The sequence below is a fragment of the Pelophylax lessonae genome (assembly GCF_965119305.1).
Source record: "Pelophylax lessonae genome assembly, chromosome: 10".
NCBI lineage: Eukaryota > Metazoa > Chordata > Amphibia > Anura > Ranidae > Pelophylax > Pelophylax lessonae.
The window spans coordinates 5,699,791-5,723,895 of record NC_138777.1 but is presented as its reverse complement, the minus strand read 5'-3'; the positions used below and the strand labels follow the sequence as shown (position 1 = coordinate 5,723,895).

At 44.7% G+C, this 24,105-nt stretch overlaps 1 protein-coding gene across 1 annotated transcript in view; it reads right to left on the bottom strand.

Annotated features, from left to right (window-relative positions):
• Positions 1-9,837: 9,837 nt before the first annotated feature.
• The window catches only part of IPO7 (importin 7), a 56,565-nt gene continuing 42,297 nt past the window's right edge, over positions 9,838-24,105 (bottom strand). Inside the window, 12 exon segments of the mRNA XM_082270618.1 lie at positions 9,838-10,256; positions 12,904-13,020; positions 14,490-14,693; positions 16,920-17,046; positions 17,048-17,126; positions 18,644-18,864; positions 19,820-19,915; positions 20,620-20,717; positions 21,171-21,296; positions 21,997-22,063; positions 22,411-22,539; positions 23,659-23,819. Of these exon segments, the coding sequence (XP_082126744.1) occupies positions 10,165-10,256; positions 12,904-13,020; positions 14,490-14,693; positions 16,920-17,046; positions 17,048-17,126; positions 18,644-18,864; positions 19,820-19,915; positions 20,620-20,717; positions 21,171-21,296; positions 21,997-22,063; positions 22,411-22,539; positions 23,659-23,819 (1,517 nt within the window). The 3' untranslated portion in view covers positions 9,838-10,164.

The window sequence follows — 24,105 nt, the reverse complement described above, 5'->3', positions numbered from 1 at the left end:
CAATGAGGACCGGATATTACATGTAGATTGATGGAGGCTTCACCTCCCTCTTATTCTAAGACACAGGCTGGAGGAGCGTGACACAGCCTGTGACTGGCAGAAATCCACCCACACCCTGTTATTGCCAAAAAAATAATAAGAATTTAATTTCAAATATATATATTTGTATGACAATTTAAAAGTATTGATATTAATTTTTTATTTTTACTCTGTATCCCAAAGGGTGTTTATTTTTTTTTTAACATGTAACCAGCAGCAAAGGACTAGAAGCTCCTCCTGCTTATGTTTCCCCTGCAGACAGGCTGGGAGAGAGCTGGGTAATGCTGGGACAGCTGTATATCAATTAGGAAAAAAGTACTTAAGACGGGTTTTTTTTTTTTTATTAAAATAATTACAGTGCCATCATCCATATACGAAAATAGAAGGGAGAATGTAAATTACACAGCGTGTGTTTTGCTTCAGGCCATGGTCCCACCCTAGGTAACATCTTGCTAGTCTCTCTAGTACACCCAACTGGAAGAGGATTTGGGAAATCTAAGTCTGGCCATATACAGTTCGAATCGGCCGACATCCAAACTATTGGCGCTTTTCCACTGCATGGAACTGTACCAGTTCGGCACGCTTTTGTGCTTTTCCACTGCTGGTACCGCATGGTATAGGGTCGGAACGGTTCGGTACGGTATAGGTTTGCTTTTCCACTGCATGGAACCGAACGGTACGGCTCTGAAAAAACAGGTACCTACTCGATTGTGGTTCCAACAGGTACCAAACTGGTACCATATCCCACAATCCTTTGCATGCAGTCACTACTAGCCACTGATTGGTCAGAGAATCCCACCCACCCCGTTGTTATCCCACCCACTTAACTTTAGTGGAAAAGCAAACCTATACTGTACCGAACCGTTCCGACACTATACCATGTGGTACCAGCAGTGGAAAAGCAAGCAGGGCCGAGCCGGTACTTGCAGTGGAAAAGTTCCATATGTGTGGGCAGGCTGACTGTACCAAGTTGATTGATCAACTAATTTGGGTACAACCAGCCTGCCGGAATCCCTTGCGGTTATCGCTAGTGGCTGTCAGCCCGCCGGGAGCAGACAATTGCTCGGCTGGGGGGATTGCCCCTGTCAGCACTGTCTGGGTTGTTGGGGAAATCATGCAAATTTCTTCCCTGCAACCCGTTGCAGGAAAGAACTTTGCACCGTCTATGGCTAGCCTAATACTCCTTTTTCCATGAATATTCCAGGTAAGGCATTGCCTTCCTTATTGCACTTCTGCTGTGGATGGTTTTAGGTTTGTGAGTCACTTTGCTATTAACTGAAGGGGGAGGGGGGTGCAGATACATCTCTCAAATTTATCTAATTGTCTTACATTTCAGTTTAGAAGGGGCTGCGTTTAATTGCAATGTTCACTGGGACTTTAGAATACTTGTCCAGGCTGACCACATCTATGAGGTATTCTCATCCTGGAGTAATCCCCTAATAAAGCTACTTTGATGACAAAGCTTAGAAAAGATTTTAGTGATTGGGTTTACATAAACTTATTCTGCTCATATTTCGTTCCCCATGCTAATGTTATGAAATAAAACCTTTCTATTTTTGGTGCAGACCTTCAATTTGGACCCAGAGATCACCTAATGAAGTCTGTGTAATGCAGTGTAAAGGATTAATCCTTTTGACAAGTGTGTGTGTGTGTGTGTGTGTGTGTGTGTATGTATATGTATATATGTATATATATATATATATATTATATATATATATACATACATACATACACACACACACAGTGCCTTGCAAAAGTATTGACCCCCCTTGACTTTTTACTTATTTTGTTACGGTACAGCCTTAAGTTCAATGTTTTGTTAATCTGAAATTTATGTGATGGATCAGAACAAAAAAGTCTAAGTTGGTGAAATTAAATGAGAAAAATATATACATAAAACAATTTTTTAGAAATAGAAAACAGAAAATTGGCATTTGTGTATGTATTCACCCCCTTTTGTTATGAAGCCCAAAAAAAAGCTCTGGTGCAACCATTTACCTTCAGAAGTTACATAATTAGTGAAATGATGTCCACCTGTGTGCAATCTTAAGTGTCACGTGATCTGTCATTACATATACACACCTTTCTCTAAAGGCCGCAGAGGGTGCAACACCTAAGCAAGAGGCACCGCTAACCAAACACTGCCATGAGGCACCGCTAACCAAACACTGCCAAGAGGCACCACTAACCAAACACTGCCAAGAGGGACCACTAACCAAACACTGCCAAGAGGCACCACAAACCAAACACTGCCATGAGGCACCACAAACCAAACACTGCCATGAGGCACCACTAACCAAACACTGCCATGAGGCACCACTAACCAAACACTGCCATGAAGACCAAGGAACTTTCCAAACAAGTAAGGGACAACAATGTTGTTGAGAAGTACAAGTCAGGGTTAAGTTATAAGAAAATATCCAAATCGTTGCTGATCCCCAGGAGCACCATCAAATCTATCATAACCAAATGGAAAGAAGATGGCACAACAGCAAACCTGCCAAGAGACGGCCGCCCACCAAAACTCATGGACCGGGCAAGGAGGGCATCAATCAGAGAGGCAGCACAGAGACCTAAGGTTACCCTGAAGGAGCTGCAGTTCCACAGCAGAGACTGGAGTATCTGTACATAGGACAATAAGCCGTACCCTCCATAGAGTTGGGCTTTATGGCAGAGTGGCCAGAAGAAAGCCATTACTTTCAGCAAAAAAAACAAAATGGCACGTTTTTGATTTTGCGAAAAGGCATGTGGGAGACTTCCAAAATGTATGGAGGAAGGTGCTCTGGTCTGATGAGACTAAAATTGAACTTTTCTGCCATCAACGAAAACGCTATGTCTGGCGCAAACCCAACACATCACATCACCCAAAGAACACCATCCCCCACAGTGAAACATGCTGGTGGCAGCATCATGCTTTTGGGGATGTTTTTCAGCACCCGGGACTGGGAAACTGGTCAGAGTTAAGGGAAAGATGGATGGTGCTAAATACAGGGATATTGTTGAGCAAAACCTGTACCACTCTGTGTGTGATTTGAGGCTAGGACGGAGGTTCACCTTCCAGAAGGACAAAGACCCCAAACACACTGCTAAAGCAACACTTGAGTAGTTTAAGGGGAAACATGTAAATGTGTTGGATTGGCCTAGTCAAAGTCCAGACCTCAATCCAATAGAAAATCTGTGGTCATGGCACGTATTGATGTGCCATCCTGGAGGAGTTGGACTGCCTGTGAGACCTCTATAGGGTCCAGGTATCGCCTCATACTACCAGTAGTGACACTGACCCTAGCCAAATGCAAAACTAGTGAAAAAAAAAAAAAAGATGAGTAGTGAAAAAAATGTCAGTGGCCTCCACCTGTAAAACCATTCCTGTTTTGGAGGTCGTCTCATTGTTGCCCATCTAGTGCACCTGTCGTTAATTTACATTAACACTAAAGCAGCTGAAACTGATAAACAACCTCCTCTGCTACTTAACTGACCAGATCAATATCCCAGGAGTTTAATTGACTTGATGCTATACTCTGATTAAAAAGTGTTCCTTTCATTTTTTTTTTTTTTTTTGAGCAGTGTATATTGATAGATCCATCAATTCATCTTCTTTTCCACTCCGATCCAATGAAAAACACCCGGTGACCAGTGAAATCACTACGTCCTCACCAGATATCATGAGATCACTTTAATTAAAAATAATCGATAATTACACCGTGATCAGCTAAGACTGGACACAGCTGGTCACATGGTTAAGAGCCGCTGTGATTGGCTCTTCACCCAGATCTGTGATCAGCTGTGTCCAAAGGGCAGAGCGACCACGATCATGGGAAGACGCTAATAGACACCCTCCCGGCAATGTAAACCTGTGCTGTAGTTGTCATTTGGCTATATCATGGGCGCCAGGTGGTTAATTACACCTCATCTACCTATCCAAAGAGAAATACTCGGTAGTGTGTAGCAAATTTATTAAATAGACAAAACAACATACAGGTGTACTCTTACATTTTGGGGAGCCGAATCAACAAGAATACAGCCCTCGATGTGATAAACCACGCTCCACTGCCCGGAAGTTATATGACCGAAAAATCAAGTACCAGAAGCTCCACCTCGACGCGTTTCATCACACTGACATCATCACAAGCATGGCTTAAAATATATTGCGGGCTGTATTAGTGCTGGTTCAGCACTCTAAAATGTAAGAGTGCACGTAGATGTTGTTTTATCTTCTGCTCTATATTTAAGCTTATAGAGCAGTGGTTCCTAAAGCCCCATACACACACGCAGATCGTCGTCATACAAATGTTCGTCTTTTCTCCCCGGGATGTCGGTGTCTGTTGAAAAGTGCAAAGACAGCACAAGGACAGCACAAGAATTTTGTCCGCAGACTTCAGCTGACTGCAGAAGTGATGTCATGTAATGGTTAACTTTCCCTGTGTTTTTTATTTTCTGAGCATGCCCAGTCTTGCAAATCTGCGGTCTGTCGGCTGATTTCTGTACTGACAGGCGAACAATCGTCCGTTCTGGTGTCTGCAGACAAAAATTTTCATGTTTGCAAGAAAGACTCTTGTCCGCGGATTGTGTGCAGACATCTGTCGGAGGCACCATACTAACACGCATACAATCGGCAGATCTTTCGTCCGCCGACGTTTGTATGACGACGATCTGCGTGTGTGTACGGGGCTTAAGAGCCTGCTGCGTCTTTTTCTTTCGGCTGCCCGTCAGCTTATTCCATTATTTTGGAAGACGGAGTGGCCGCCTAGGTCTCAACCATGAATGACATTATGTGCACGGAGGAGATGTTGGCCTTGGATAACACCTACCCTAAATTTATGGCCTTGTTTGGTAACATTTCTCCTCCTCTGACTCCCTTAAAAATATGCTCTTCTCTCTCTAATTTCTAAAAATGTTTTTGACTTGTAATTTCGGGAGCTTGCCTGTGGCCTTCCCTGGTCCCTCCCCTTGCCGGTTTATGGTTCTACTGTTAATGGCCGTGCATTACTTATAGTTTATTATCTTTCCTGATATCCCCTCCATACTTTTTCTATTTCTTTCCTCCTTTTTTTTCTCTTCCCCCCCCTCTCTCCTTTTTTTCTTTTTACTCCACCCCCCCCCCAATACTTGAAAATTATTAATTTTTTTTTCTCCTTTACAGACTTTTTTTATTTGTTGTCTGACAGTTTTTTCTTTTACATTTTCTTATGAGGGATAGCCAAAAGCTTTCTCTTGTATAACGAGTTTCTTTAACACTGTATTTTTATGGCTTCCTGGTTCCCAATTGTTTAATATGAAACTGTCTTTGTTGAACTCTAATAATGCTTCCTGCTGTTGGATTTTATTTGTTTTTCGAATTTTGGATCCTATAAACCCAAATTGTCTGTAATACTTGATTGGTTTATTGTTACAACTTTTCTACATTAATAAAAATATATTTTCACCCCTAAATAGAAAAAACATACAGGTGTAATCTTAGGCAGGCCATAGACGATTCGAATTACGTACGATTTATCGTTCGATAAACGAAAGCGGCACTCGTGCACATCATCGAGTGTACCATCAATGTGAGCCGAAAATCGTACAACAAAACACTATTTTTTGTGCCTTTTAACCACATCTCTACCGGACACACTCCCTACTGTTCTGTGTTTTGTTAGGCGAAATCATACAACTCCCCCACTAATGATACGAAATTCGGCCGATTTTCGCAAAAAAACCCAACATGTTGGATATGTGAATTTTTGCTGTCGTACGAAAATCGAACGTTTTACATACCACACTAACGATACGAAAATCGTTCGATAACACTGCCATTTACGATTTGCGAACGAAATTCGAATCGTCTATGGCCTGCCTTACATTGTAGGGTGCCGAACCAACAAGAATACAGTCCTCGATGTGTTAAACCACGATCCACCGCCCGGAAGTTATATAACCGAAACTCGAGTACCAGAAGCTCCACCTCGACACGTATAATCACACTGACATCAGGAGCATGGCTTACATAGCAGGCTGTATTAGTGCCGGTTCAGCACTCTAAAATGTAAAAGTGCACATAGATGTTTTATCTTCTGGTCTATATTTAAGCTTATAGAGCTGTGGTTCTCAAGGGCCTGCTCCATCTTTTTCTTTCGGTTGCCCGTCAGCTTATTCCATTATTATTTTGGAAGACGGAGCGGACTCCGCCTTTGGCTGCCTGATTCTCAACCATGAATGACATTATGCACACAGAATGATGTTGGCCTTGGATAACAACACCTACCCTAAATGTATGGCCTTATGGCTTGTTTGGTAACATTTCTCCTCCACTGCCTCCCTTAAAAATAAGCTCCTCTCTCTAATTTCTAAAAATGTTTTTGACTTGTAATTTCGGGAGCTTGCCCGTGGCCTTCCCTGGTCCCTCCCCTTGCCGGTTTACGGCTCTACTGTTTATTGCTGTGCATTACTTATAATTTATCTTTCCTGATCTCCCCTCCATACTTTTTCTATCTCTTTCCTCCTTTTTTTTTTTTTTCCTCTTTCTTTTACTTCCCCCTGCTTATACTTGTTACAATTTTTCTACATTAATAAAAATATATTTTCACCCCTAAATAGACAAAACATACAGGTGTACTCTTACATTTTAGGTTGCCGAACCAACAAGAATACAGCCCTCAATGTATGGTAAACCACGCTCCACCATCCGGAAATTATGTAAACTGAAAAATCAAGTATCGGAAGCTCCACCTCAACGCGTTTCATCACACTGACATCATCAGGAGCATGGCTTAACATACATTGCGGACTGCATTAGTGCCGGTTCAGCACTCTAAATGTAAGAGTGCACATAGATGTGTTTTTATCTTCTGGTCTATATTTAAGCTTATAGAGCTGTGGTTCTCAAGAGCCTGCTGTGTCTTTTTCTTTCGGCTGCCCGTCAGCTTATTCCATTATTTTGGAAGACGGAGCGGACTCCGCCTTTGGGCCGCCTGGGTCTCAACCATGAAAGACATTATACGCACGGAGGAGATGTTGGCCTTGGATAACACCTACCCTAAGATTATTTAAGGTCTACATTTAAGCTTATAGAACACTGGTAATACTTAAAATCTGGCCTGTTAACGGGCCCTGAGGACCGGAGATGAGGACCACTGCCTTAGATCAATGTTTCTCAACTCCAGTCCTCAAGGCACACTAACAGGCCAGATTTGCAAGAAAACTGAAACATCACAGGTGATATAATTTGCTGCTCAGTGATTGCAGTATTTTAATCTGCATCTCCCCAATCTAATACCTAAAATCTGGCGTGTAAAGCTGGATACACACTATACAATTTTCTTTAGATTTACCAAAATCATATAATATGAGGTCAATCCTAAACACTTTCAATTTGTATGCAATCAGGCAGGCGCTTGCACTACATAGTTGAAGGTAAATCTAACAACAAAAGTTCTATAGTGTGTATCCAGCCTTATACCCCGTACACACGTTCCAATAATCGTACGATAAAACTCGCTTTCGACCTGATTGCATGATAATCTGATCGTTAGTACACAGCTTTGGACAGCTGATCACAACAGTTCATCCAACAAAACTTCTGTCGTACGATAGCCCCACGAACGACAATCGTTTCATCAGTACACTATGCGTCTGCTAAAAATCGATCGACAAAGACCACACATGATCAGAAACACTGCCATTGTTTTAGTTTTGCACCATCTGATATGTAGCTAAGCAACCAGGAAGCTTTTCCCCAAAAAAAAAAAAAAAATCATACGGTTTGTACGCATTGTTGAATTCAATGTTAGTATCATGCAACAAAATGCGAACGATAAGTCGTCCGATTATCTGAACGTGTGTACAGGGCATTAGTGTGCCCTGAGGACCAGAGTTGAGAAACACTGCTTTAGATTGTAAGCTCCTTGTGAGCAGGGACAAATGTGAATGTACAATATATATATATATGTAAAGCATTGCATAAATTGACAGCGCTCTACAAGTACCTGTAAAAAAATATAAGTCACAGATTACTGAAATCAGAATATTGGTTTACATTTGATCTGCTATAAATGTTATTTTGGTTTATGCAAAATACTTATTGATCTTCAGATAAAACACAGACAGAGAACACTAGCACCCCCTATTTTTAGTAATGATTAAAGCGGAGTTCCGGCCTATTTTGCAACTTAAGTGATTCCTGGAGTGCTCGCTATGCTGATCAACAATTGGGCGTATTCAATTTTTTTCGGGGGTCCCTTTCCTTATTTTCAGGGCATTTTTGATTGTACTTCCTCCTTCTCCCCCCTCTGTGGCCGCGGCCACCGACATCACTTCCGCCTTTGTATTGCATCCTGGGAGCTGTTTGTCATCACTCCCAGGAGGCTGGAATCAGTAAGAACTCCCAGAACACTCCCTGGAATCAGTAAGAACTCCCAGAACACTCCCTTGAATCGGGAAGAACTCCCACGACACTCCCTTGAATCGGGAAGAACTCCCACGACACTCCCTGGGATCGAGAAAAACTCCCACGACACTCCCTGGGATCGGGAAGGACACAGCAGATTACACTGTGGCTTCAGATGCCCACACCCAGACAGCGTTTTTAAAAGTAAGATTTTGACTAAAATCCAATACCGTACACCTTGTAAGTAGGAGAATAGCGGTTCTGTAAATGGTGATGGATTAGTAGTATAGGGGTATTTTTAATTATTAAAAAAAAAAGTATTTGAGGCCGGAACTCTGCTTTAACCCCTTATTTTGGGGGGTTTCCCTCCCCAGGTGGCATACAGGTTTACCCATATTCTTCTGCACAAGGTTGACGTTAAGCTTTAATATAGACCAAAAGCAAACTAGAAAGGAATGTATTTTATTTGCCAATTCATGCATTCATATAATTTATTTTTATTTTTTGCTGGGAATTTCCAAAAGCCAAGAAACTAGTCTGAGTCAGCAAATTAGCCGAATTCACCTTTTTGTTTTTTTTTTTTCTCTCTTTAATAGATTGCATGTATAGATGTTCCATCCACAAAACGTCACACCTTCATCTCCTTTGTGTTCCTAAATGCATCAGCAGATAAAAAGGTAATTTTATCTCAGCGCTTACATGACTGGATTTGTATCCAAATTGAACTCGTACATTTATAGAATTCAGAAAAAAAAAAAAAATAACCAAAAAAGGACACAGAGGGTGTTGCCAATTATAGCAGCAATGCATTATTACTTAACCCCAATATTTTTCATGTTATTTTTTTTTTTTACATATCCAGATTCAAGTCACGACCAGGAAGTGACTTTTCCCCAACAAAAGTCACCGGATACAAAAAAGAACGTCAAGTTCAACCACTTTTAACTTGAAGCCATCCCTAAGTTATCCCTTATTATTTTTGTTGTATAATGTATAAACAGCAAATACATGGCCAATTTTTGTACACCGGGTGAGCAGGATTAACTTTCCCATATAAAAGTGCTGTCATGTACATCGGTGAGTCGCTTGTGTAGTGCTACAAGTGTTCAGACATTCTACAATCAGGAACAGTAAAGTCTATACAGATAATGGGAGGAGCCTAACCTAAGGCTACATTTCATTTGCCTCTGTTGAGGTTTTTTTATGTTTACAATAAAAGACCGAACACCAATCTGAGGCAAGAAAACAGAAACTGTGTTAGAAGCTATTACACTAAAACTGGTGACGTAAAATGGTGATTGGCCCTCATGAGTGCTGAATGATTTAAATAGTTCCCCCCCCCACTTGCCCCCCCTGAATGTGGTCTTATTTTTTTTCTCCTCCCAAGAGGAAACTTTTTTTTTTTTTTTTTTTTAACGAATACAAAGCTGCCTCCATGATGTGACCCCCCCCTCCCTCCGGCTTTCTGATCTTCTCAGTATGTTCTGGAAATCGAGCTCCTATTTTTATTTTTTTTTATAAGTGGAAGGAAAAAAAAAAAAATATATAAAAGTCAGAAACCCCTCTGTTCACTGTCCCAGGGCCGGGTATTTCATGACACGCTCTCCAAACAGAATTCATTTCCAGGTGTCCGGTAGATGTCAAAGAGTTCAGGATTGGGCGACGGAGAGCGTGAACCGGTGCTGGAACCGCTACTGGGAGGAACACAAGCTTCTTCACTACAATCAGTCACACGTTAGCAGGAAGAGAAAAGCAACAGCTCAATTCATGCCCGGACCGCCAAAATTGAAGGAACTTGGCACCACTGGAGCGTTGAATTTGTAGCCTCCGTGTTTCTCAATCATTTTGGATTCTGTGACGAAAAGAGAAAAAATATTAAAATTGGAGCCAAAACAAAACCGGTGACCTGCTGCAGATGTTCGTTATGAGTAGGACATCTGGACTGGGGTTGCCAAGTTAATTTGGAACCATTGGATTGTCCTGGAAAAATGACTAAGTCAACCATTTAATTCTAAAGATGGGTCATAAAGAGAATCAGTGCAACAAGGTTAGGTTTGGGTGTCATTCAAGGGATGTCGTTGACAGATTGAACAAAATTCCAAAATACGCAACTTCTTGACTGATACGACCAAGCTTCCAATTCACTCATCTCATACTTCACTTTTGCAACCTCTCCTCATTGGCCTACCTCTAAACAGGCTATCCTCCCTTCAGTGCATTGTAAAAGCCACTTCCACCATGCCAACCACTCCATGTCCACCATCCCTCTTTGCCAAACCCTCCCCCCATTGGTTCCTGATCACCCAACACATAAGATTTCAACTACGGACATACAAGCCTTCTACAACTCATCACAAAATATCACCCAAACCATCCTCTTCCTTGCAAGACCTCCCATCTCCTCCCCCCATGTTCTCCTTCCAAGCCTATTCCATCCTCTGAAATACCTCCTACCCCAATCTGTCCAGAGCTTCTCCCTTCCTCTGGAACATCCCCCACCCCAATCTGTCCAGAGCCCCTACCATCCCCTGAAACTTTACCCACCCCAATTTGTTTAGTGCCTTTCCCTTCCTCTGGAACTCCATTCTCTCCCCGCCCACTTCCCCCTCCAGTCTAACCAGATCCTATCCCTTCCTCTGCTCACACCCCTATCTGTCTACAGCACCTTTCATCCTCTGAAAAACTCCCCCCATCCTGTCCAGACCCTCTACCCTCACGTGCCCCATCTGTGCAGAGCCTCTACCATCCTCTGCTCACACCCCAATCTATCTAGAGCAGTGTTTCTCAACTCCGGTCCTCAGGGCACACCAACAGGCCAGGTTTACAAGAAAACTGAAATACATCCCAGGTGATAGCATTTGCTGCTCAGTGATTGCAGTATTCTAGTCTGCATCTCCCCAAGGTAATACTTAAAATCTGGCCTGTTAGTGTGCCCTGAGGACCGGAGTTGAGAAACACTGATCTAGAGCTTCTCCCATCCTCTGCTCACACCCCAATCTATCCAGAGCCTCTCCCCATCCTCTGCTCACGCACCCATCTGTGCAGAGCCTCTCCCATCCTATCCTCTGCTCACACCCCAATCTATCCAGAGCCCCTCCCCATCCTCTGCTCACGCACCAAATCTATCCAGAGCCTCTCCCATCCTCTGCTCACGCCCCAATCTATCCAGAGCCTCTCCCATCCTCTGCTCACGCCCCAATCTATCCAGAGCCTCTCCCATCCTCTGCTCGCCCCAATCTGTCCAGAGCCTCTCCCATTCTCTGCCCACACCCCAATCTGTCCAGAGCCTCTCCCATCCTCTGCTCTCACCCTAATCTGTCCAGAGCCTCTCCCATCCTCTGCTCTCAATCTGTCCAGAGCCTCCTGTGCACATACTGCCATCTGTGCAGAGCCTGTCCAATCCCCTGGCTCTGGCACACTCACCTCCCCCCGCACCCTTCAAGAGCCTCTCTCATCCTCTGCTCACACCCCAATCTGTCCAGAGCCTCTCCCTTCCTCTGAAACACCACCCCCAATCCAAGCAGATCCTATCCCTTCCTCTGCTCACACCCCAGTCTGTGCAGAGCCTCTTATCCTCTGAAAAACTCCCCCTACCCCCACCTGTCCAGACCCTCTACCCTCCTATGCTCACACTCCCATCTGTGCAGAGCCTGTCTCTCTCTCCTACCGTTAAGAGCCTCTCCCATCCTCTGCTCACACGCCAATCTGTGCAGACTCTGCCATCCTCTGCTCACACACACACACCCCCATATTGTCAGTGCCTCTACTTTCCTTTGGAACACCACCCCCTAATACAACCAGACCCTCTACCCCTCTCCTCTGCTAACACCCCCCATGTGGCCAGAGCCTATTCCATCCCCTGGAGCTCACGTCAAGAACCTCTTCCATCCTCGGCTCTCACCCCAATCTGTCCAGAGCCTCTCCCATCCAATGCTTTGGAACTCCCTACCCCAAGCGGTCTAATCTCAAGCTACTGTCTGCCTTTAGTTGATCACTAAAAACTCATGTATTGCAGGGAAGCCCATATCACCTCTAGCTAGAAGTGCAAACTTTTGACAATCATTCCCACAGTTATTACATTTTTGCATCATCTGCTCCTCCCCTTTTAAGTTGAAGGCTTTCACAAGCAGGGCTCTCCTAACCTTGTATCAAATTAAACTGTAACTGTCTTCCCTTTATATTGTACAGGGATGCACAATAAAAATCAAAAAAAAAAACCCTCAAATTTAAAAGAAAAAAAAAAAAAAAAAAATTGTATCACAACAAGAATAAATGCTTTATTACATTTTTTTATTATTGGAAATAAATTAGTCTGGGTACAGGTAGAGAAAGGATCGCTCATGCCTTGGTTCAAGGCTCTCAAACTATTCATCTGTGGCTGCAGGCTGAATAGCAGCATCTTGACTATTTTTTTTGCAGTGCTCTTCACCGGCTGACACCCAAAGCCATCAGGAAGAAATGGGATCAGGAAGAAATAAACTTTATTTTACAGCGTTTACCGTGAGCTGCTCGCCTCTGATCTGCCAGCGTTACGATGTCCTGTAACTGTTTTCCTTGCTCTTCGCTGAGTCCTTGAGTAAGAGTTTGATACCAACCGGGGTCATGTCCTTGCAGCTCTAGGGGGAAAAAAAAAAAAAAAAAAAATGGAATGATCTCTAAATACTCACAAAGCTTCAATTAGGAGGAGTATGTGCCAAAAAAGGCCAACGTGAGCTTCTTCATGAACACAGCGTGCAACATTCCCAGCGTATGATAGGACACACAAAGCAAAAATGTTTAAAGTGATTTTTTTTTTTTTTTTTAACCACTTTAAGACTGGGCCTATTTTTGACACTTGGTGTTTACAAGCTAAAATCTGTTTTTTGCTATAAAACTACTTCTAACCCCCAAACATTATTTTTTTAGCAGAGACCTTAGAGAATAAAATGGAGATCCTTGCAATATTTTTTATCACACTATTTGCGCAGCGGTGTTCCAAGAGCAATATTCAGAAAAAAATTCACTGTTTTTAATTAAAAAACAGCAAACTTAGCCCAATTTTTTTCCATAATGTGAAAGATAATGTTACGCCGACTAGATACCCAACGTGTCATGCTTCAAAATTGCGCACGCTCACGGAATGGCGACAAACTTTGCTACTTAAAAAGCCCATAGGCAACATTTTAAAAACTTCTACAGGTAACCAGCTTAGAGTTACAGAGGCGGTCTAGGGCTCAAATTATCGCTCTCGCTCTAAAGATCGCAGCAATACCTCACATGTGTGGTTTGAACACCGTTTACATACGTGGGCGGGACTTCCATATGCGTTCGCTTCTGCGCGCGAGCCAACGGGGACAAGGCGCTTTACATTTTTTTCCCCCCTCTTCACTTTATTTTTACACCGTTTTTAAAAAATAAATACATTTGATCATTTTTATTCCTATTACAAGGAATGTAAACATCCCTTGCAATAGAAATAGGCATGACAGGACCTCTATTTGTGAGATCTGGGGTCAAAAAGACCTCACACCTCACAAGGGCTGAATGGCAGCTCCGTGTATAAATGGACACATGGGGCTGCAGCTTGGCTGCTCCCCAAAGCAAGCTGACCCTTTCCAAAAAGTCAGTAGCTGGGAAAAAAAAAAAAAAAAAAGATATGAATGTGTCCCATAGGAAACTATTGTAAATGGGACTGGTTGAACCTAGCCTAACAGTCCCGCCGTGGGCAACAGCTTTTCACTTGCAGAGCTATGGCAGCTATATAAAAAAAAAAAAAAAAAAAAAAATTCTTCACCATCCATGGCTTTGGGTGTGTTGGATGCCTGCTGTGTTGTGGTTGCACTGGATCAGAGAACAGAGCGAGTGACGGGTGCCAAGACTCCTTTCTAGCACTCCGCTACTTCTGCGTTCTACCTGGAATGACGGCGCTGAAGCAAAGCAGCACTTGGGCGCTGTCTCAAAAGGGATAGGCAGCTGCTAGGCCTTTAACCTCCCCTCCCTCCAAGCGGATTTGTAGATCTGCTCATTAATAACTTCACCTTTTTGGTATAAAAATGTTCGATCACCAAAAAACAGAAAAATGTAATAGAAAAGTCAGTAAACTTACTCTGAAATATAGCTTTAAATATTTGATATTCATCTATGGGGTTATCCTCGTCATCAATGAGAGTCGTATAGCCTTCTAACGCCGTTTCCTCCGCATCGTCTTCCTCCCAGTCTTCGTCATCACCGTCCTCTCCGGCTTGTTTTGCCAACATTTCCAGATATTCCTGTCCCTCCTCATCGATGTCATCTTCATCGCTGCCCAGCTCTGTGGGGAACATACAATTTAAAAAAAAAAAAAAAAAAAAAAACCCACACACACTGAGGCCCCGTTCACATTGCCGCGATCCGACTTGGGGTGGCGACTTCCGAGGTCGCGGTGCGAGCAGCGCGCATGCGACCTCGGAGCGGCCGCCACGGACTTCATAACATTGAAGTCTATGGCGGTCGCCTCCGGGTCGCCCCAAAGAAGCTCCGGACCCTTTTTCTAAGTCGGAGCGACTTGTGTCGCTCCTATTAGAATGGGTCCGCAGCTTCCCTATGGAAGGCAACCTACGGCGACCTGTGAGGCGACCAGGTAACCTCACAGGTCGCCTTAGTGTGAACGGGGACTAAATGTGTCCAGCACACACCCTCTATATTGTCCGGTCACTAAAAGGCGTCCTTGCTTGTCATCCATAGGAAAAAAAAAAAAACTTTGCCTAAAATCACTTTTTATTGTCCCAAATGAACTATTAAGTTACACTAACAGGTGCACCTACTGGGCACGCTTTACTAGCCTCTGCTACATACAGCACCGAGTTCCAGTAGTGAGACGAGAACGTCACTTCTCAATCCAGGAACAAAATAGAGCATGGATGACTACAAGGCTTCTTCTGAATGGCGCAGACGGATGACATCATGATCTCTACCTCAGCCAGTCAGTAAGATGGGACACGGGGTTAATAAGAATTCATGGCGGGCATTGTGGGGACATTTACTGGTAGAAATGTTGAAGGGGGGGGGGGGGGGGAATTTAGGTTCTTTCCTTCCATACAGCAAAGCAATTAGCTGAGGGTTATAAATACAGCAGACAACGGGGCTCCTGCATCTATAGAGGAGCAACATTTGTCATCCTAAGACATGTGTTAAACACAGGGCCTGTGGGCCGAAACACTGACCCACCAGGCCGTTTAAAGTGGCCATTGCACCTCTCCTGCAGCAACCCCCTTGCCTCTGTCCCCACCTTATTTCAGCAAGCAGTGAGTGGGGGGGGGGGGGGGGGTTAATGACAGAACTCCTCCAGATATGGTGATTCTCTGTGCAGCTGCAGAGGGGCTCGTCTGTCCCAGGCCCCAGTCTCAGCAGTAGGCAGAACTGTGCAGCATCTCGTAGTCTCTGCCTCCCCCAGTCACAGCATTCAGCAGACTGGCAGCTGACTACAGTCCTCCTCCAGACCCTGCATTGTTTCCCAGCTTCTTCCTGGCAGTAGCACGGGGGGGGGGGGGCTGCAGAAGAGACACTGGCTTTTGATGGTTTGGGGGGTGCTCTTGCCATTTGATGCAAGGCAGTGGTGCTCTGGAAATCTAACACTACAGCTACAAAAAGCCCATTGGGGGCAACCTAGAAGCTAAGGCGGCCTGCAATGAAGTGGAGTTTGATACCCCTGCCCTAGGGTAAGCGTAAAGACCCCCCCCCCCCCCTCCTCTGTTCTGTAGTCTTCAGAGGTAGGGCAGAGTCCATACTCGCGAAGTTACCACACTCACTGACCCCATGAGGTGGTCGGCTTGAATCCCGGGACAGATCTGCAATTGCATATATGCTCACTTTTAACGGCCTCCAAGTAGTTGGTATCTCTAATAAATGTTATACGGTTTCACACTACGGAAATTTTTGATTAATTTTATATGTGTGATTTGCTGGTGAGCCATCAATTCTCTATGTGTGTTCCCATTGGACACCAAAGAAAAGCCATAGTGGTCTCCCGTTTCACTGCAAAGGAAAGGGTCGACTCCTCCGGTCTTAAGGATATTCTATCGTACTGCGCTGACTTCTAGAGTCCATTTCTTCTTGCGAGCATCCATCTCATATGGTGGAGGAGCACCCGGGTGTTTCATCTTTTTATACGATATTCACTATCAAACTGTTTTTTTCATAGATGTTGAACACTTAAATCCCTCACATTTTCCTTGGAGTGATCTACTAGTTTCACGATTGGACTATACAAATTCTAAATGGACTGAAAGATTTATGGGACTGTTATTTTAGCACGGCAAATTTCTGTTTGGTGGTCTTTAGAGATAGCTGGAAGAAATTCAACCATTACTGAAGCCCTGGGACAGGGATCCTCAAACTACGGCCCTCCAGCTGTTGCGGAACTACCAATCCCATGAGGCATTGTAAAACTCAAAGTCACAGACCGTGACTAGGCATGATGGGAATTGTAGTTCCTGAACAACTGGAGGCCGTAGTTTGAAGACCCCTGCCCTAGGGTGTCCAATGAGACAACACTTACCGGCTTCATCATCCTCCTCTCCATCCTCGTCATCGTCGCTGTCGTTCTCTTGCTCTGCATGGCAGGCGTATGCTCTCTTCAGACCGTTGAATAAGAGGATGAAGGCGGGCAGGATCTGCGTGGAGACGTCTCCCCAGAATCTGCGGCCTCTGATCAAGTTCTATCAGGGCGCACAGACCAAGGACGCAGATTTTCCGATCGTGTAATCTAAGCGTGAGCAAAAAACAGAAAAAAACAATTAGTTATCAAAATATTGGTTTTTGATGAACCTGAAGCCATCAAAGTCACATGTTCAAATCAGCAGAGAACGGGATCAATCTTCTAAAAATCAACAGTTTTGCGCAAGTGTAAAAATCTCAATGGAATAAAATGTATTGACGACAAATGACCATTTCTGTGGCTTGTTCTTCAGGAACGGTCCGACTTTACCAGGAGTCGGCTCTCCAGCGGCCATTATAGCAGTGAATCCTCCCAAAATACTAGGCCCGTGGCCCCACTGACAAGACATGGCCTGGACATCTGTCAGATACAGAACTCCACCAGTATCATAGTGCGGGCCTTCAATACATGTTTTGAAGGCCCTGCAACCCCCCCTCCATGCATGCATTGAAGGCCCTGCAACCCCCCCTCCATGCATGCATTGAAGGCCCTGCAACCCCCCCTCCATGCATGCATTGAAGGCCCTGACACCCCCCCCTCCATGCATGCATTGAAGCCCTGCAACCCCCCCCTCCATGCATTGAAGGCCCTGCAAACCCCCCCCCTCCATGTATTGAAGGCCCTGCAACCCCCCCCCCTCCCATGTATTGAGCTCCATGTATTGAAGGCCCTGCAACCCCCCCCCCTCCATGTATTGAAGGGCCCTGCAACCCCCCCTCCATGTATTGAAGGCCCTGCAACCCCCCTCCATGTATTGAAGGGGGGCAGGGCCTTCAATACCGCAGGAAGAAGCGGATTTATAAAGATCACAGCAGTGAAATTCATGGGACATCTGAAGGTGATGGCATTTTATTGTGACCCATGATGAATGCTTAAGGATCCCTGCTCAGGATGTCAAGGTCTAGTGAGTTGGATGCCACTGACCAATGAGGGTGCAGGCTGAGGAAAGGTCTGTCCAGACTCAAAGAATGCTGCTGCAAAAAAAAAAAAAAAAAAAAAAAAAAAAAAAAAGAGGTAGCCTGGCCACCACACCCCTCACCCAGCCCCCGAGTGGTAAGCAGGTAGACAAAGCAGCCGCAGCTCCATTCATCCAGACCATGTCTCGCCCCACCCCAGGGGCTTAATCATGCAGAATAATCTCCATGATTAAGCTCCGGGTGGTAGGGCGAAACATGGACATTGTCTGGATGAATCGAGCGGAGGCTACTTTTACTCGTTTCACCCTGCTTACCACTCAGGCAGGGCAAGGTGTACAGTCCTCAGGCTACCTCTTTCCTATGATGGCATTTTATTGCTGCAGCCAGTTTAGAAGTGCTGGTGGGCATTAAGGTTTGTAGCAGAGAAGTGGCGTGACAATGAAGTTTTTAGGCAAATCAAAATTCAAAAATCGTTATAACAAATGTTTAACAAATGTATCAATGTGAATCTCAACTTTGAAAACAGCTTGATATGGGGACATAATAGGACCAATCCTCTAAACACTGGAAGCATGGCATGCTGGGACATAAATGGCATGGAGGGGTTCCAGACTAGGCCCTACTGGGCATGCAGACATCTCAGCTTACCCTAGGAAGCAGTCCACGTCATTCAGCCACTGTTTGATAAAGTGACTGGTGACCGGCTCCACTGTGTTGGGGAAACGAAGGTTCTCTAGGGTGTTGAGAAGCAGCGGAGGGCTGTAGTATAACGCAGCGATGGCAACCTGCAGGCACATTGTCCTAAGTTCGCTGGTCTTCACCTCCCGAGTCAACCTCTCCAGAGCAGCCTCCACAAATAACGGTATGACCTGGCGGACGGAAACATTCAGCATATGAATCTCAAGAGAAATGTCACAGCTGTATAAAGCAACAGCGAGTGGTGAAACCCAACCCGTCCAGGATGCGATCTGCAGCTGGATTATATCAGACACCCCCCCCCCCCTCCACTTCCCGGTTAGACCTTAAACCTTTCCAAAAAGCAGGTGCCTGCAACAGAAGCAGCATTACTTACATCTCCGGCAAACCCTAACCGCTTCCTTCTTCCTTTGCAACACTTCCTGTAGCGCCCCCTGTTGCATGGCTCCATCCTCCGACCCCTATGTCACTGCCCAGTCCTGTAGTGATGTAGGGGCTGGAGGAACGCACCACAGCATGCCATAGGAGACACAAGCATCCGACACTCCCAAAAGTGCCAAATGCTGAGGAGTCCGACAGGCAGTACTGCTGGAATAGAGGGGAAGCTAAATAGGATTTGACAGGAGGTCATATTCGGGATCAGTTTTAGGAAGAATGACCCTTTAAAAAGGAATATAAATATACATCTCCCACTGCAGTCCATTTACACAATTCTATACAAATCTGCATTTAATATCCTTCACTTCCATTTTTTTTTTAAAGAGGTCATTAGGTGGATGGGTCTGCAGAGCTAGGCGAGAAAAAAAAAACCCCACTCAAAATTCCTGGAGTGGCCCCCTGCTGGGTGTCGCCCCATGTTGCAGCTGCTGAGCACCTTTGCTAAGGGGGCTCCTACCTGTTCTGCTAGGGTGCACTACTATCAGCTGGTACACCCTAAAGGACAGGACTGAGCAGTGAAAATTAACAGCATTTTTGGCGGGCTTCACTGTGTAGTCGAATGGCCAAAATGCATGGATTTTTTTTTTAAAGTCAGTTTTGTTAAAATTATAGATTGAGTTTGGGACTGCACAGAGTATTTGTTTTTCAATGGTGAACTAACCCTTAAAATGATTGACCTAATCATCTCACCTGGTCAATTCCACGCCCTTTACACTGTAATATAACAACTTCTAAAAGTTTAGCCGCGTGACATTCAGCATCTTCCCCCGCCACTCCCGTCAGAACCTGCAACAGGAAAAAAAAAAAAAAAAAAAGAAAACACAAGACAGGTGTGTTATATAATGGATTTAAGGGTCATCTGTGTCTGCTGGACCAGTGCCAGAAATGGGGGGCGCTGCACATTTAACACTGCATCAACCTCACTACTAATTGACTACTAGTTAGAGCTAACCCAATTTAAATGTATTCTATGGAAAGAATGATAGAGGAGGAGACTGTCCGTATATAAAGATCCCAATCCAGAAACAAAGAATTCCAGTATATTTAATGCTGGACTGAAGGTATCGGCTGATCTCCCCCCCCCCCCCCCCACAAAACTGAAATATGGTACAATCCTATGTAGCAGAAAACAAATTGGCCTAAAATGTTAAAAAAATAAAGTTGAAAATGTTTCTCTTTGGGAATACTATATAGCAGAATGTGAAAAAAATGTTTTTCCAAAATGGTCGCCATTTTTTTTTTTTTTTTGCGCTATAAACAAACGAACAGGTGATCAAATACCACCAAAATAAATCTCCATTTGTGGGGAAAAAAAAAAAGGGACGTAAATTTCATTTGGGTACAGCTTTGCACGACCGCGCAATTGTCCGTAAAGTAACGCAGTGCCGAATCGCAAAACAGACCCTGGTCAGGAGGGGGGGGGTTCAAATCTCCCGGTTTTAAAGTGGTTAACCGATCATCCAGCTAAAAGCCCTCAATGAGCAATGTACCTTTTTACACATACTGTAGATCATCTCCAGGTACTTGGTGTCAGACAGAAGGGTGTCAGTATCCACCGTGACATAATTGTGCAGGAGAGGCATCATGTCTAGACAGAAGAGAGGCTCCAGTCAGTATAAAACAGATTTAGGGCTCTTAATGTGTCAGCTAGAAGCCAAAGAGCAACTATAACTTAGTACAGCCAGGCTACAGACATTCCAGGTACTTCCATTCGCTAAAGAAGCAGTAAATGAGCTTTTGAAAGATTTCTCACTAACCTCTGTAGCTATAGACACTGAAGCAAATTCATCCTCAAATTTCAGAATAAAGGAATTTAAGTTCCTTGCCTAAGGTCAGCTCAATTAACCTGGCACCAACCCATCCCCCCACCCCTGCAGCTTTCCCTGCTCTGATGGACAAAGTATTCCCAAATGTGGTCCTAGAATTTTAGGCAATACGGAAGACCAGCTCTGGAATTTCACTGAGTTGTCTGCACAGCCAGCTTTTACTATAAAGAGAAGGGGGTCTCTAAGCCAAGCAAATGAAATCCTTATCTGCTCACCTGTGAAATAATCAAAGCCGTCCTGCTGGAAAACGTCGAACACCAGAGAGAGGAGCTGCCACATCTGAGCCGAAACTTGCTGGCAGGTGAGACTGTGCGCCAGAGAGAAGATTTCTTCATAGAACTCTGCAGACGTCAGAAGAAGAGGTCACTACTGCTGTGCGTGGAAAAAATGTCCAACTACAGAACCATCCCACCAATCATCTACCAAACCACCCCAAGAGCTGCCCCACCAACTACGACTCCACACTAGAAACCACACAATCACCCCTCTTTCCCCACCAGTTATCCCTTCACCCCCCATTATACTACAGGGGAATGCAGGATCATCCATACTGCAGGAGAGGATTTTCTATTATGCAACCGACCCCTCTTATTCCAGAAACCACCCACTCACAGAATGACCCTTCCACCCCCACCAATCACCTACAGAACCATCTTTTCAACTTCCACCCCTCTACCCCCCCATTATACTACAGGGGAATTGCAGGATCATCCATACTGGAAGAGATAATGTTCCATTATGGAACCACCCCTTCCACTTCCAAAAACCCCCAATCACTCATTAGAACCAACACATCCACCGCGTCAACCAACCCCCACACACAAAGACCCCTCTACCCCCACCAACCACTACCCTTCACTTCCAGAACCACACCTCCATCCCCTACAGAACCACCCCCAAAGCCACCATTTAGGAGAAATTCAGAGTGCATGCAGCCTGGGACGTCACCAGAAAATGCACTCTTCAAGCCAGACATGCATGGAAATGGCTCTGCCCAGAGCAGCCCTGATCACCTACCCATCTAAAAAGCTCTGTACTTACCTAGAACGTGCTGCTGTAGGACGGTTCCGATGACTTGCAGGCAGATTCCTTCCAGCTGCTGAGTGATCTGTATAAAAGAACATCACAAGGCCTATAGATTATACAAATTAAAACAATGTGGGAGTTTTCCCTAACACAACGAAGACGATGAAATTCAGTATACGCACCAAAATCATGAAAAACACTACAATGGAACGCAGGATAAGCCATAGTGGGAGGAGATGACATTACATTATACTATGGGGGGAATGCAGGATCATCCATACTGGAGGAGATGGCGTTCCATTATACAATGGGGGAATGCAGGATCATCCATACTGGAGGAGATGGCATTACATTATACAATGGGGGAATGCAAGTTCATATTGGAGGAGATGACGTCACATACTATGGAGGACATCACACCGTTCTCACCTCTTTATGATCCTCTACCACACTGAGTAACGTATCTATCGTATTGAGGATTCCCATTGCAGTCACTGCTTTATCATCGCTGCCCTCCTCATCCGAACCCGCCTGAATTACTTGATTAAACGTCATTGCCTGGAAAAAGAAAAAAAAAAAACATGCAAATTATTGCTGAAGACAACGCTCGTTACTCACCGCCAACACTGCCCCTGACAGGGCCTCAGCACTTCACTGCCACAAAAGGGACCCATAAATGTTTTATCCGGTTCTGTGGGTACAACCCTCAAAAACGGAGCCCACTAGGAATGACATGTGTGAGAGTTTGGAGGCTGGCCAGTGGTGGAAGCGTCCAACAGACTGCACTAGACCAGTACTATGATCTCACAATTCTCTCCGGCTGCAGGATTTGTGTGAGCGGAGCAGAGAGCCGGCAGCACGCCAACACTCAGCTCCACCAGACACAGACTGACACTGCGCACACTGCACTGCTGCCGCAAACTGGCCAACCATGCACAAAGGACCTCCTGGGATAGCATCACACAGAACTAATCACTAAAATAAGGGTTTAGAGGACACACTTTGCCCATTCAGGGGAAAGGGAGGGGAGTTTATAAAAAAGGGACACGTGCTCCAATTATACCCACTATTCACAGCAATTCTGTGCTTCTAAAAACACATTCCCAGAATACTCCACATCAGGTCTCTGCAATAGCGTCTTTACCTCTGGGTACCAGCTCCGCACCAGCCAATATACTCAAGACACATGCACAGAGCTTTCTTCGACGCATTTCATCCTCTAATGGGCGTGGTCATAATAAAAGAGGGCATCAGGAGGAGCTCAGGCAGTTACTGTGATTTTTCTCAAACTACTGTCTAGGCTATAGAAGATCCTTTTGAAGTATATTGGCCCTTCACTGGTTCGAAAATAAAGACCCCCCTAGGTATGGGGGGGGGGGGGGGAGCAGGTCACCCACTTTCATTACCAGGACAGAGCTAGCAGCCAACTGCCAAGCCTCTGACTAAGCAGACACCAATGCCAGCTTAAAAAGGAGGCAGAAGTGGCGCAGGATTGCTGGTAAACGTTCATATTACCAGGGCACTGGGGTGGGCCTTTTATAAAACATTCCGTCACATCACCCTGCTTGGGCAAAAAGCAAAAAAGTAATACTTACAACTAGTCACATTCACATGTCAAAGAAAAAAAAAAAAAAAACTCATTACATAAAACACTGCAGTACCCAGATGTCAACTTACTAAATGCTGCGTCATTTCCACCGCAATGGGCGTGACTTCCTCGCTATATTCACAGATCATTTTCTGAATCACATTGGTAAGGTCGTCATTTTCGGTCTCCCTGATTATATGCAGCAAAGCTTGCATGACCGGCCTGATGAAGGGCGCTATGTACTCCTTGGCTGGGAAGGGGGAAAACAAAAGCAAAGGACATGGATTTAAAAAAAAAAAACACACAATGCAAAATTCAGCCAACACATTGCAAGTAAACTAAATGCAAGTAAACTAAATACACCCCCCAAGCCCAGTGGTGTATTTTGGTTTTGTGCTGCCCTAGGCAAGACAAAAAAAAAAAAAAAAAAATTGCTGTCTTGACTGTCTGGGACTCTCCTCATTGGCTGAGACAGCAGCAAAGCACCATTGGCTCCCGCTGCTGTCAGTCGGTGAGCAGATTAGAAGAGGGGGCTG